Raw genomic sequence first — 15,509 nt, forward strand, 5'->3', positions numbered from 1 at the left:
GACAGCCCTGGGGGCGGAGCTGGGGCGCGAGGCTCGCTCGTGCACCCTACGTCCGGTTTTGTCTTTGCTGACAGACTTCTCATCTACAGTTTGCGGTGAGAAAAGCTAGTGTAATCGAATAGGCTATGATACATATTCTTACACCTCTGCTTTGAAATATTATGATTTCTCAGAGCCGTGGGCAAGTCGCTTAACTTTTCTTAGATCTCGGTTTTCTCCTGTCTATAGGAGCAGGCTGAAATAAACGCCGAAGAAAAGAGTTCTCAGGTTTCATCTGGTTGAGAATCTTGGCATAATCTGTGGGATCTCTTAAAGTTAATAAGAGAAGGTATGGCAGTGGCTGAGTAGTATAATAGGTAAATATTATGTTGCTAAGAAGAATCTTTAGAAGTTTTATTAGCTTTCACTTTCCAAACTCTTATGAGCATCAAAAGAGATCACGTATATGCGAGCCGATTTTCCAGTTAGGGACCATACAAGTTTTCTTTATTATCATCCACACCATCTGGGTCCCTTTTTTTAAAAAAAGCTTAAGATCCTTGAACGTGAGAATGAGGCTGTGTGTGGTGTGGTCCAAGTGTCAACAGTAGCCTGGGAAGCAAACGGGAAATCTTGGAGCGGTCTACTGTTATGTTAGTGATTCTCAGTTTAATCAGCACCAACCTCCCTTTATATATGCCGAATAGACCTTTTTAAAAAAAAAAAACTGTTCTGGGGACTTCCCTGGCCGTCCAGTGGTTAAGACTCTGCTTCCCATGCAGGGTGTGTGGGTTCAATCCCTGGTCTGGGAACTAATATTCCACATGCTGCATGGCTTGGACAAAAAAATTAAAAAGAAAAAACAAACAAACTATTCTGGAATGAAAATCATGGATAATATAACCCATCTACACACATAACTAAAAAACAAACACGAAACAAGAAAACATCCTAGCTGTAAAGGAGAAACATTGCAAAATAGCAAAATAATAATATATTTCAAAATATAAAGGCTAAAACATGTCTACAGTAGAAATTCAAAGAAGTAGCCATTTGCTTGGTACACATATACAATACAATAACTATAAATGCAAACATTACAGCTGCCACAGGTGTGTTCTTTTGGTTCCTCAAGCATAAGGGTGGCATGATTTTTCCAATACGGTGTACAACTTCTTGGTAAAGTTCTGACTATATTGAAGTATAATCTTCCATTGTTTTTCACATAGAAGAAGTCTTAGAAAATTTAGTGCGTATTAAAACTTCAAAAAAAAAAAAAAAAAAAGCTTGGCATATGTATAATGGAGTTAGGCCTCAGACACATAAGGAGGTGTCTGGCAGGACATTGAAAAGTCTGATGGAATGTGAGACGATATTTTATTGTGTAGGTTTGTTGCATTGCAGTTGTTCGGCATCCCAATTACATGTTGATACCTTCCTCATCCACCGTGACTGTGACAACCCCAAATTCCCTTACAAATTTCGAAAGCACACTCTAACAGCTCGTTGAGACACACTAGGGTAAGATGTTTTCTGGCTCTACATTTAGTGGGCAGTTGCTTTGACTAGAGTAGACAAAAGGATTTGGAGTTCTACACTTTGTGTGAAAAGTTTGAAAAAACAAAAAGTAACAAAGGTGTGATGGACTAAACAGATTTATAGTTTACGGAACTCAAAAAATAAGAGGGTAAGAAGGCAAATAGGTGGAGAAAAGTCAGTTGGCTCCACAGCAAACTGAAGCCCTTCCTCTCTAGGCTTGGAGGTAACAATAATGAAAGCCAATTGAAATCTAAGGAAATGCTTGCAAAGGAAACAAAAATTTAAAGTGAAGTAAATAAAGAAGGAAACCAGTAAAAGTCCGAGCAATGGGCAGAGAAAATAGGTAAAAGTCCTGTATTATAGACAGATTCTTTATAAATCTATTATTTGAGTGAGTCTGAGATTAAATATGTGGCTTTGTAAGAAAGAAATTGGTTTCAGAAGAGAAAAATTGGCAGTGGAAGAATAAGGAATCTAGGAATTCCCTGGCTTCCCAGTGGTTAGGACTCCAAGCTTCCACTGCAGGGGGCACAGGTTCCATCCCTGGTTAGGGAACCTGCGTGCCACGCCGCATGACCAAAAAAAAAAAAAAAGAATAAGGAATCTAAAATGAAGGGAGAAATACTGATTGGAAAAAGTTTATTCAGAAAGAACCATGGTAATATATATTATGATACTAATTATTGAAAATAGTGTGCCTATATATTAATTGCTACATTGGTATATATATTTTTTCATATTTGGCATTTCTGGCACTTTCAGCTTATTGGCTGTGCACATATCTGACCCAAAGTTCCTGCCTTTGTGAAGTGAACATTCTAATGGGGAGGAAGACAGAAAATCAACATGTAAATATGTGCCAGGGATGATAGTGCTTGGGAGGTGGTCGAAGAGGGCATCGCCAGTGAGCTAAGACCTGAAGTAAGGGAGTCGTGCAGGTTGCTGGGGGATGAAGATTCCAGGCAGAGGCAGGAGCAAGAACCTGAGCTGAGAGTAATCAGATCATGCCTGGCTTGTTTGAAAAACAGAATGAGTAAGGGCGAGAGTTGTAGGAGATGAGATTTAAGGCAATTTGACCATTAGAAGGACTTGGTTTTTAATCTGAGTGAGATGGAGAGCCAATGGGAGTTTGGGGCAAAGGAGTGGCAGGACCTGATTTACATAGTAAAAGAATCACTCTATTTCCTAAGAGACAGAAGCTGTTTTCCGCTGGGCAGAAGCTGGGAGACTAGTTAGAAAGTTTTTGCAATAATGCAGGGGGAAAATGATGGTGTCTTGGACGAGGGTGCAGGCAGTAGAAGTGGTAAGAAGTGGCTAGATCCTGGATATAATCTGAAAATAGAGCCAAGATAGGACTTGTGGTTGGTTATGAGAGGAAAGGGGTCAAACATGTCTGCAAGATTTTTGAGCTTAATCTCTGAAAAGATGGAGTTGCCATTTGCCAAGATGGAGCAGACTAGGGACAAGAAAGAAGGAAAAGGACAGGAGTCAGTTTTGGATATGTTAATTTGAGGTGCCTATTGGGTATCCAAAGTGACAATGCTGAGAAGGCAAGTGGATATACAAATGTCAAATTAAAGGGAGTCACTTGTGCTAGAGATTTGAAGTTAGGAGGCATTAACATACTGATGGTATTGAAAGTCGCAGGGCTTACATTACAGAAAACTTCCTGAAATGTGTGTAAAATATTTGTTTGTAAAATATTTGTTTTTATTTATTTACTTATATATTTTTTTGGCCGCACCGCTTGCGGGATCTTAGTTCCCTGACCAGGGATTCAACCCGGGCAGTGAAAGCGCTGAGTCCTAACCACTGGACCACCAGGGAATTTCCAAAATATTTGTTTTTATAAATTGCTTATTTTAAAGGCAATGGGAGAACTTGATATTTTCAAGTCTGTTATGAATCATTTTGTAAAGAAAAATATTTTATCTTTTGGGTAAATGTCAGGTGAGTAAAGGCATACCTAAGTCATTGTATCCATTTACTCTTGCTGCTGTAACAAATAACCATGAATTTGGTGGCTTGAAACAAAAGCAATTGATGCTCTCACAGTCTGGAATCCAGAAGTCTGAAGTCAGTGTCAGTGGGCTGAAATCAAGGTGTAGCAGGGCCATGTTCTCTCTGGAGGCTCTAGGGGACAGTCTGTTCCTTGCCTCTTCCAGCTTCTGGTGGCTGTGGGCATCCCTTGGCTTGCGGGGATCTCATCACTCCAGTCTCTGCTTTCATGGTCACAGTGCCTTCTCCTCTTCTGTGTGTGTGTGTGTCAGATGTCCACCTGCCTTTCTCTTACACAGATACTTGTGACTATATTTAGGGACACCCAGATAATCCACGGTAGTCTCATCTCAAAGTCTTTAACTTAACCACATCTGCCAAGACCCTTTTTCCAATACGGTAACATTTTCAGTTTCCAGGGCTTAGGGCCTGATGTCTTTGGGGGCCATTATTCAGCTGCACTGTAGTCACCTACGCAATTTCTAAACTGGGGTTTTGATATAAATGGTTACATACTCTTAATAGCAAACATAATTCCTTCTTCTCTCTGGGGACATTTAAAATGTTCCACAAAAAGTCAAATTCCATGACGTCTCTATGGCACTACATAGCTAAGAAATACTATTTCTGGATCTGTGTTGACATCATTTGATGATACTAGGTCAAATATAATTTGGCATTAAAGAGTTACCGTAAGTTATGGTTGCACAGTTACTTCCTCTTAAAGGATACTCAGGGTCAAGGACAACGTCTTCTTTCATCACTAAAATTTCTCTCCAGTGAGTATAGGTTACAGATCCTCTCATAATTCATCTCAAAATATTCCAATGTTTGCCAACTTCTGTAAAAACAGGTAATGCAATAAAAAGTGAAACCTTCATAAAATTTATTACTAGCTTATTTATTAAAAAAAAAAGAAGACAAAACCATACGTTTGGCCACGGATCCTCCAGCGTTTTTTCCCATGTGAAGCAATTTGTACCACATCATTGTCAATTAATCTTTATTTTATGAGCATTTACTGCACAGCTGTAAGCAATTCCACATCAAAGGCATTCTCCGTATTTAATAGAGGACTGATAAATGGGTCTACACATAAGAATTGCTTTGGGACTTGCTTTGTGTAGTTTTATTAAGAATGAATTTAACATTTGCATAGGACCTAACAAGGTTAGACATACAAGTGTTTAAAACACACACACACACACACACACACAGAGGAATATATAGACATAGCCTTCTCTGGAATTAAATAATGTTTAATAAAACAAAAATTAATTGCAAAGTATAACTTTGGTTTTCAAAAATCGCCCTTAAAGAGGGGGAGGGGCATGTCAAAAGGACGCAGGAACCGACCTGGAAGAGCTACCAATGGCCAAAGCTGGACCAGTGTGAACAAAAAAAATAACGTCGTATTGAATTATAACTCAAAGTAGAGAAGAAATATGCCTGAGTCCACACTGATATAAGTAAATAATTGAATGAACACACAAATGAGGGAGAAAGGACACATCTCGCAGGATACCATATTGTGTGTGTAGATACCCTCCCCTTGAGGGGGTGGGGCTTAGCTCTGCTCCCTTGAGTGTAGGCTGCACTTCAAGACTGCCTTCCAAAGAATAGAGTATGGAAAGGGAAAACTAGTCACTTTACAATAGAAAAACTTGGTAGACATTGCCGTAACCAAATGATCAAGGTTAAAGTTAAGTCCTTTATCAAGGGCTACTTGGCTAATAGAAAGCAGAGCATGGGAATGAGAAGGGGACATCTTTACAGAACTGTGATATAACAGTTTTGTTCTGTTCCTTCTCTCCTTAGCTCTAAACCAAGTTGAAGTTCAGTCTCTTCAAAAGCTTCTTTGGAGTAGCTACACATTTAGATAAGATTAATGAATGTTACATAATGCAGTGATTCTCCACTGCAGCAGTTCCCCCCCTCCACACCCATCCCCATATTTGGCAATGTACGTGGGTGTGTGGGTGGGATTGCTACTGATACTCAGTGTGTAGAGACCAGGGATGCTGCTGAATCCTACAGTGATTCCCCCAGCAAAGAATTATCTGTTATCAAATGTCAATAGTGCCAAGGTCGAGAATCCTGAACTCATATGCATACATCTAATAGACCTTGATTGGGTACCCACAATATCCCTCAAACCAGGCTACACTTTACAGATGACACAATAGGACATGGCCCATCTCCTCAGGAAGGTTACCATCATGTTGGGGAATTGGAGAACAAGTGAAACACTTCAAGTAAAGGATATGACATATATATAAAGGCCACACTGGCATACAAACCAGAACCAAAATGAATAGTCCAGATCAGTGTTCTGGGTTGTCTAGAAAGGTAAAGAGTTATCTAGAATGGCTCCACGTAAGAGATAGGATTCTCATTGGGCCTTGATTAACCCAAAGACTTTAGTGAGGAGGAAATAGGAAGATGGAAAGAACCACAATAGCTTACTTTACAAGTACCAGGGGATATTCTTGGAATAAAATAGAAAAAGTCACAAAGTCTGTTGATACACTCTTCTTTCAGATCCTAGTTACAGAACTAGAACTAGAACCCTACAGTTTTGGTTTTTTTTTCCACACAAACTGGGAAGAGGTTTCAATGTGGGGGAGGGGGTGAATCAACAGAATTCGGGTGAAGACAATGGGTTGAACAGCTCCCCAGATGATTGATTGAGATGCACACCTCCCCCATCTTGCGTTCTGAGAACCCCTGCCTTCAGAGGGTGTCACCCATCTGAGAATATATGCTGTCATAGACATGAGTAGGCTAATACTCTCTTCCTTTTGGTCGCATCATTCCTCACTGGTAACTTTACTCTTGGTTCTTCTCTTTGCCCTCTGCTCCCCATCCACACTTTTTAATATGTGATGATCCGTAACTGTAGAGTGTACGTTGTTAATGGAACATCGCTACCATCCATAGTGATGATAGCAACACCTTCAAGGCTCTTTGGAAATGGATATTGCGAACTCCGTCGGTTGAAAAGAAAACAAAGATACAGTTCTCGCCAGACTTGCTGACGAGGTGACTTAAAACATTTTAAAGCAAGGTGTCTGACCAGTAGATGGCGCCCTCCTCCCTTGTGTGAATGAGTTATTAATGAATACGCTCTCCCTTTGCCCTCCCCTCTCCCAAGCACTGTTGTGGAGAAAACCCATCGGTTCCCAAGTCCTATCCATATCTTTTAAATTCATTGTCTTTTCTTCATTCGCTGTCTAATTCAGACCCTCCCCATTTGTCTCCTTTAGAATTACAGTCATATAAACCTCTGGCCTCTGGTATCCTTCTGTCCCAACCCATCCAACACACTACCATCAGAATCACTTTCCAACAACACAGATTGTCAGTGCCCTGCTGCTTAATTGTGTCCTGAGGGAGGGAGTGAGAGAGGATTCTCTGTGAAGGCAGTGGCAAGAGCAGAAGGATCGAAGTAAGTGGAGCCCTTCTCTGGACAACAGAGTTTTTTCATTTGGCTGAAGCAGGGCCGGGGAAGGGTGATGGGGCTCTGTGGGAAAGGTAGATTCAGAGCCTCGATCCTCCCGCCAGGGAATTTTAACTTGCTCAGTTAGACCACAGAGAATCACTAAGAGGTGTTGAAGGCAGAAGGATTAGAGCTGTGCCTGAACAAGGGTCATGTGACCAGGCGTGCGGACTGACTGAAAAGGAAAAGTTCAGGAAAGAAGTCAGCTTAGCAGAGGGGAAAGGACAGAAGCATATATGTGGTAATTTGCAGTTTGCGAGATTCGGAGAAGTAGTTCCTCAACCGTAATATTCATCAGTAAAATACTTCATTATACAGAATCAATGTCAGGAAACATCTAGGAAAGCCAGGAATTTGTCCACCTACCCTGATGTCGTGTGTGCATATGCATGTGTGGCTAGCCAATACATCCCCTAGCTGCCTCTGGGAAGAGTTTTAAGTGCCAGAAGTGAAGCCACTACGCCGTGTTTTAGTGAGAAGCAGGAAAAAGAAAAACAGCTTGAGCATCCTTTGCGTATCACGGGCTTTCATGTGTTATTATTCAGCAGTACAGTGTCAGATTTAGATTTTCCACCTCGAGGAATTTGGTTTAGCTTCAATTAGTTGCTGTGAATCTTTCTGAGCCAACTCTGGGAAGCATTTATCTAGAAAATAGTTTTTTCCCTAGAATATAAGCTGGATAGAGGGTGTCATTTTTCTATCAGCCTTTGTATTATATTCACACAGTTGAAATTTCTCTCCAGCCATCTGGATGATTTTAGCCACAGCCCACCATAGTTATATTGGTTTATTACTTACAATTCTAAATACTATAAGATTGAGGCCATCAGTATCGCCATCCAAAGCCCTGTGAGGAGCTGCAGGATCTTAGAGCACGAATATTTTTTCTGAGGAAAGATGATCCTTGCAGGTTATTCTGCAGAGAGGCAACTGATGCATTTTTCATCCAGCAACTTTTCAGAAAAACAAGCTTAAAAACACCAGACAAATGAAAAACAGACTTCAGCAGTTACATGCAGCTTCCTGAGTAACTGAAGAATGTGCCTCTTGTGGTTAAAATGAGGGATCTGTTTAATATGGATGAAATACCAACACTCCAGGCATTTTCACTGACATTTCACTGTGACTTTTTGAACTTGGGAATGCTGACAGGAAAACCTATTCTTGCTGCTCTGCGAAGCCTGCAGTCAGACTGCAGAGCAGGGCCAGGAGAGGTAAAAGGCTATGCCTGGTTCATGTTCCCCCTGGTTTGTGTGTCTTTCTGTTTGGATTTCATTTTCATTCACATTGTTGGACTTTCCAGTTTTGGATTCCTGCTCTGAAACCAGTTAGGAAACCAGGCAAGGGTTTGCTCTCCTGCTCCCAAATCCCATCGCCTCTCCAGCGCTGGACTTGCTTACTGGACCAAAGTGAAAACGCTCTCGGTGGGCATTTGTAAAAACCTTCTCTAAAGGTCAAGGGGCACTTCTGTACCTTGGACCCAGAAACTACCCAGAGTGGCTGGACAGAGCACTGTGGCACCCGGGGTACATTTGAGAACAGATTCAAAGGGTAAAGGAGCCGAAGGGAGCCCCCTTTTCCGATCCTCCCCATCGCCGGCCGGCCTCGGCTCTCCGCGGCAGCCCTGCCGTCTGGCAGCAGCCGGGGAGAGACATGCTGTTTTGTTTAAATCCTCCACATTCTTTGCCATTTCCCCATTGGCCGGATGGGGCTACCCTCCCCGCCGAGGCGGCTGCTGATGTCAGCTTCGCTCGCGCTCGCTCCTCCCGCACCCACCTCCCCGGCCCGAGGCACACTGCAGCTCGGCGCCGACTCTCCGGCCCCGGCGAGGTGGCTGCAAACTCTCGGGCACGCACAGCGCTCGGGGATCCGGACTCGGGGGAGGGGACGCGCACGGAAGGCGCCAGCTTCCTCCCGCCCGCCCCTCGCAGCCGCGAGCCGAGGTCGGAGGAACCCGGAGCCCCAGCCCGGCAGAGCTGAGCGGCGGCGGCGGCTTCCCTTTTCTCCCCCAGCGAGCCCTGAAGTGCCTCGGGGACCGGCCCTAAAAAGAGCAGGAAATCTTGTTTACCGCCCAAGGAGCACAGCCGATCGAGCCTTTGTCTGGAAAGTCAGCATCTCTGGCTCCGTCAGCAATGTGTGCCTGGTGACATTAGCCTTGGGCAGACCGGCCGGAAAAGGGGGGTCGCCAGGTTCAGATCTGGTTTCAGAGGCGGATCGAGCGGGTGACTTTTGTGCATTCGTTTTAATTTTTGTAAATCTCTCTTATTTTTCCTCCCTCGCCCGCTGCCGGGCATGTCCTGATCTGGCGCCCGCTACTACTGCCCCGGGCTGCCGATCAGAGCGGTTTCCAGTGGGTCTCCCTCCCTCCCTGGCTGACTTTGCAACACCGCGTTCCAGGCGGATCGACCTCGGCGAGGAAGGAGGCGGGGGAGCCGCGAACACCAGGACCCAAGCCTTGACATGCTCTCGGGCGGAGAGGAGGAAGCCAGGACCTGAGCGCACCGCCGGGGCTAATTCGCCGCCCGGGTCCGAGCACGGGGCTCCGGGCGCTTTGCCCTGAGCCTGGGCGGCAGCCTTGTTGGTCTGGGGGAGCCCCCACTCTTCCCGCCCCGGGGGTCCGCGGCCGGCAGGACCATGCTGCTGAAGGAGTACCGGATCTGCATGCCGCTCACCGTAGCCGAGGTAAGCGCCGCGCCGGGCCCGGCCCGGCCTCGCCCACTCCCCGTCCCCGGCTCCGGGGCGCCGCGCCTCCCGGCCGGCGGGTCCACTGAGGGCGGCGGGGAAACCCTGGTGGAAAACTGCCTTCCAAACCGGGAGGCTGGAGGGGGAGGAGGAAGTGGAATTACTGCTTCCACTTGTCACCCCAGCAAGGAGGGCGGCGTTGGGTGGGGCGGTGGACTGCAGGTGGGTTTTGGGGGGGGGGCTACCAGAATCCAGATTGCTGGGGATCAGAATGCGCCAAAGGGATTTGGTCGCCCCCTCCTTCCAATTAAGAAAATGAATAAAGCAAACCCAAGAGCCCCAAGCATGCCCTGGTAGCTGGGGGGGCAATCCGACCTGGCGTGGGCCCAGGTTCCCCTCCCGCCCTTCGCTGGAAGGTTGGGGTAAGGGAGAAGCCCTTCGCCCTCGGGATTTGGAGGGCCCGGGCCCCGCCTCGGGGCACCTCGGAACCGTCGGGGGGTCCGTTTGGGCTCGGACCCCTTGCCGTCGCCGCCAAACTGGGCGCCTCTCCCGCCACGCCCGCGCTTCGAGGCCCCCGGACCTGGCTTCGACCTTTCTCTAACCGCCTGGGTCGGAAACTTTCTGCTTGTCTTGTTTCTTGGGCCGCGGGGAGAGCTCTCTGCGGGCGAGCGGGGAACGGCGGGGGCTGCGGAGCGGCCACAGGGGGGCGCTCCAGCACGTGGGTGCGGGCCCGGTCCGGGTTCCCGGGTCCCGCAGCTTCAGGGCGAGGGGAGGGTGCTTGTCCTGGGCTCGTCCTCCGCGCGCTGCTCAGGTTCCTTTCTCCCGAACCTCTCCCTCCCCACCCCCTTCCCCCACCCCAAGCCTCAAGCTCGATCTTTCAGGAAACGATGACTCAGTGAGGATTATTCAGGCCCCGGCTTTCCTTTATTCCCGCTCTGCCTCCTTATCTTTGGTGATTTCACAATTGCTTAGCGCTTGTCCAGGGACATCGTGGGAGCTTGAAGCCAATCAAGGCAATTTGAAACTTACCAGTGTGGTTTGGTGTGGCAACACACATGACACCGGCGACCCAAACCGTGTTTATGTTTAAATACAGTGCACTTAATCTGTCAGACATGTTACTGAGCCACTACTTGGGGAAGGGGCGAGGTGCTTTGGGAGAGAAAAAGGTGGGGACTTGTCTACATTTGTTGTCTGGAGCAAGTGTTAAGGAAGAGCCAAGTACAATCCAAGGCAAGATCAAAGTATAGCTCCGAGTTTACAAAATGTATTCTAGGGACGCTGGCTGCCAAAGAGATCAGCCCCCACCCCAATGATCAACCGAGCGGTGCAGTTCGTTGGCTTTGGAGGAGATAACATTTGAGCAAGTTCTTGAAGGAGGGATGCCATGTGGGTAGGCAGACCGTGTAAATCACGTGGAAAAGCAGCACACAATGCTATGTGGACGATGGGAGAGGCAAATGAATGAAACTGGTTAACCGGAGTTTTTCTAGAAAAGGTTATCGAGATCTCACCCCTGAGCAGATGAGCTGGAGTAGTTCAGCTTGGAGGTGTGTCTGCTTCCACTCCATCTCCTCCTAATGCCTTTATTTATTGAGAGGAGTTTGGGATCTAGGGGCAATGCTGGTACTGCATGAAATGCCCCCCATTGCAGGTGATAGTCAAGAAAGTAACCAGCTCTAGAATCTTCTGTACTACCTACAAAATCTCTTTATTCTGTTTTTTTCCCTTCTCAGGCTTTCTTGAACCCTCAGACACTGCTCTTTCTCCACATTTATTTTTGTACTGAGATAACTACAACTTTGGGGAGAAGTAATCATATTTGAGTGGTATCGGTGGAGACCCTTCCTTTCTTGATTGGCAAATGAAATGAGACTCGGCCTGTAATATAATGTATAATTATAACTTAATTAATATGTAATTCATTTGGACCAAAGCATGATTCAGTGTCTGTAAGGTCATATTCCGAAGTAGTTTTCTTCTTTGTTAGTGAAGCAGAGGGGCAGTTTAGATTGAGCAGGGTTTCAAAGCGGAAGGATTCAGATTAACCAAGTCAGATGATGGATGAGGACGCGAGGCCCAGCTTGCCAGAGGTTAGACCCCTAGGGTCTGACTGGTAGTGAACCCCACAATCCACCATCCACCTTAGCACTGTGTCCTCCCAACCTTAACTCTGAAAACTGGGAAGGCATTATCTTCAAAGAAGACAACTACCGTCCACTTTAGTAGACTTTTAGAAACCTCACTTTTGCTACAACTCTTGATTTGCTTTGGGCCTGATTCAGCCTACATGAAACTTCTAGGATTTGTCCCTGTTCTGACAACCACAGTTAATTAGTAGCAATGTCCATACTTTTAAAAATGAGACAAATGCCCTTGTTTTGGAGAGTCATCAAAAGGACCAACACTGTATGTCCATTCTTTTTCCCTGGTCTTATCTAGTTTAACTCTTCTTGGAGGGGAGTGTAAGGGAGACTGGTGTGTTATCCACATTTTGCAGATGAGTGAACAGAGATTCAGAAAGGTTAAGTAATGTGCGCCAGGCCACACAACTAGTTAATAGCCAAGCCAGAACCATGGTAAAACCATTAGTATTTGTTTCTCCTTACTCTGCTTGCCCGTTACTCATGTTTAATCTAGAAAATAAAAAATTCTTGAAAACAGAAAAAGTCAGCACTATCAACTAAATGAAAAATCAAAGACCTTTTGAATTGGTATAGAGTGTGCTAGTTTCTACTATTTCTCTTGCCTTATTTTAACTCATAAAATATTCCTTAGTTCCAGGAAAGAAGAACAGCTCTGGGAGATAAAGCAAGTAAAGCTGAACTACAGTCTAGATCAGTGTTGGTGTTTTGTTTTTCAGACATTCATATCAGAGTAAAGAATTATAAGTAACATCCCATGGATTTATTTTTTTTATTATTATTATTTTTTGCGGTACGCGGGCCTCTCACTGCTGTGGCCTTTCCCGTTGCGGAGCACAGGCTCCAGATGCACAGGCTCAGCGGCCACGGCTCACGGGCCCAGCCGCTCCACAGCATGTGGGATCCTCCCGGACCGGGGCACGAACCCATGTCCCCTGCATCGGCAGGCGGACTCTCAACCACTGTGCCACCAGGGAAGCCCCCATGGATTTATTTTAATTTAAAAAAACCCCACTTCATTGGAATAGTCTCCTCATTTATTTTCAATGTTGTTGTCTCTGAACTAAATATAAGCCCATTGGAAAGTTCTAAACAACAAAGGTCCCTGGGGACCAATAGTTGCCTATGAAGAGACAGTTGTCATTGTCTTCATTTGAAACATTTGGTGATATAGATTCTAGAATTTTGGACTTGGAAGGACCATTAGAGATGGTCTAGAGTTGAAGCATTTCATTTTGTGGAGGAGAAGACTAGAGCTATAGAAGGTGCAGTTAGTTGCCCATCTCATAGCCAAGGGCAAGGTCTAGGCCAGAACCCAGAGCAAAGCTCTTTTGCTGGGATTCCTTGTTGGAAGGAAATATCCCTAAGCCGAATGTGCAAAGCAGGAGACTAAATCAGTCTCTAGTTGGAAGGTTGGTTGGAGACTCTGACCTTGTCTTCTTAGGGGAATTTTAGGGGTTGTCAGCTGCCCCTAAAGGTGGCCAGGGGCCTCTCTTTGAAGCTGCTTTTGTATAACAAGTCCACTGGTTTTCCTTAGATTGTATTTTTTTGGGGGGGTAGCTTTTGGATGTGTGGCTCAATGCAGATTATGGTGGAGTTCAAGGCCCTTCCCTCGTAAGCCACTCCTTGGTGCTGCCACTGGTCCCAGCATCCTGGTCCCAAACTGCATCTTCAGGGCTCCGTGGAGCACAGTCTGATCACTCCTCCCTGGCAGGTCCTTATCGGTAAGATAAGCATCTTCCAAGAGCTGAGCACAGCCCAGTATGATCTAAGGTGGGAATCTTTTCAACTTCATTGCTTGCTTTGGTGTTTAATACTTCCTTTTCTGACTGCATCAACATTAATGTCAGGGATTTACTTGTGATCTTCAGGGATTTTCTTTTTTGCGGTACGCGGGCCTCTCACTGTTGTGGCCTCTTCTGTTGTGGAGCACAGGCTCCGGACACGCAGGCTCAGCGGCCATGGCTCACGGGCCCAGCCGCTCTGCGGCACGTGGGATCTTCCCGGACCGGGGCACGAACCCATGTCCCCTGCATCGGCAAGTGGACTCTCAACTGCTGTGCCACCAGGGAAGCCCGATCTTCAGGGATTTGACGCACGATGGAAAACAGAAACACTCCCCTCCAAGAAAAGAAGAAAGAGAGAGAAAAGAAAAAAAAAAAAACCCAACTTTTTAACAGAATATTATTTTATTCTTTGTCCTGGCAGGGAGCCAGCGCACTTTATCCAGGCTCCCCTGAGTCCCCAGAGAATTTTCTTGCGCACATTTCTGAGAACAGATTTGGGATAGGGGTGATGCCATCTCTGGAATGACATAAATGAAGATGCCAAAATGCCCAACAGTGTTCCTTTTTGCTCCGTTGTAAAGCATTTTCATGAAATGCATCTGCAAACCTATTGGGACAGAAATTCTTTAAGGAAAGAGGATTTTTTTCATATATAAATTTATTTATTTTTTGGTTGCGTTGGGTCTTTGCTGCTGCGCGCAGGCTTTCTCTAGTTGCGGCAAGCGGGGCCTACTCTTCGTTGCGGTGCGCGGGCTTTTCATTGCGGTGGCTTCTCTTGTTGCAGAGCATGGGCTCTAGGTGCGTGGGCTTCAGTAGTTGTGACGTGTGGGCTCAGTAGTTGTGGCTCACGGGCTCTAGAGTGCAGGCTCAGTAGTTGTGATGCACAGGCTAGTTGCTCTGAGGCATGTGGGATATTCCCGGACTAGGGCTCCAACCTGTGTGTCCCCTGCATTGGCAGGCGGATTCTTAACCACTGTACCACCAGGGAAGGCCAGGAAAGAGGTTTTAAATTTGATATTTTCATCAACACTTTGTTTTCTGTACAAAGTGATATCCTTGAATGTAAAGGAGAAAAGACTCCTTGGATTAATCTCATAGACCTTCTCCAGGGTTCCTCATAAACATAATTTTGGAATTTTTTTTTTTTTAAGAATGAGCACTATTTGACTTTTGTTTTTCCTAATTGTTAGCTTAGTTGGGAGGGACGAAGGCTGGGGTTGTGAGTGATCTCTGGGTGATCCCGTTAGCTTCTCTGGCCTGTTTCACAGTCATCAGGGAACAGTGTTGCTCATTGCTGCCCAGCTGTCTCCCAAAGCTCCCTTCTTGGTCGTGAGGGGCACCCGGGAAGTGGGGGGCGGGTTAATGGATCAGTGCAAACCTTTCACCACTAATAGAACAGACAACGAGGAGCAGATGCTGTCTTCCTGGCTGGTCAGTGAAAGTGACTTTGTGGAGAAAGGACACTGCATTTTCCCTGTGATTTGGGTGTGAATGCCTGTCACATGAAACAGATTCTAGGCCTTGGGAGAAAAAAAAAACAAAAACACTATTGTTAACAAAACCCTAGTTAAAAGTGGGTAGTAATTAACTTTTGCTTTTCATTACAAAGGCAGGGGGTGAATTCCCAAGGCCCTTAAAAATCAACTTCAAAACACTGTATCTGATTGACTATAACTGATATTCAGGGAAAGTGAGGCATCTTCCTTTCAGAAAGGCTCTCATTTTGGTGAATGGAGAATACTATTTTTTATAGGTAGTTTTTTTTAAAAAAAAAATCTATTTTCAACACTTAACCTCTTTAAGATCTCTTCCTTGCCCCAGTGTCAATCAGGGAAGTGTGTGTGTGTGTGTGTGTGTGTGTGTGTGTGTGTGTGTGTGTGT

General features: G+C 45.6%; 1 protein-coding gene across 3 annotated transcripts in view; it reads left to right on the forward strand.

Annotated features, from left to right (window-relative positions):
• The first annotated feature begins 8,787 nt into the window (after positions 1–8,787).
• Positions 8,788–15,509, forward strand: part of PITPNC1 (phosphatidylinositol transfer protein cytoplasmic 1) — a 256,038-nt gene continuing 249,316 nt past the window's right edge. Inside the window, exon 1 of one of the 3 annotated variants that reach the window (XM_027081162.1) lies at positions 8,788–9,697. In XM_027081162.1, the coding sequence (XP_026936963.1) occupies positions 9,650–9,697 (48 nt within the window). In that variant the 5' untranslated portion in view covers positions 8,788–9,649. The remainder of the gene's footprint in view (positions 9,698–15,509) is intronic. The other 2 variants (XM_027081160.1, XM_027081158.1) reach the window with 2 other exon arrangements.

This window comes from Aethalodelphis obliquidens, unplaced genomic scaffold (assembly GCF_003676395.1).
Source record: "Aethalodelphis obliquidens isolate GAN/ISIS:26980383/991018 unplaced genomic scaffold, ASM367639v1 scaffold44, whole genome shotgun sequence".
NCBI lineage: Eukaryota > Metazoa > Chordata > Mammalia > Artiodactyla > Delphinidae > Aethalodelphis > Aethalodelphis obliquidens.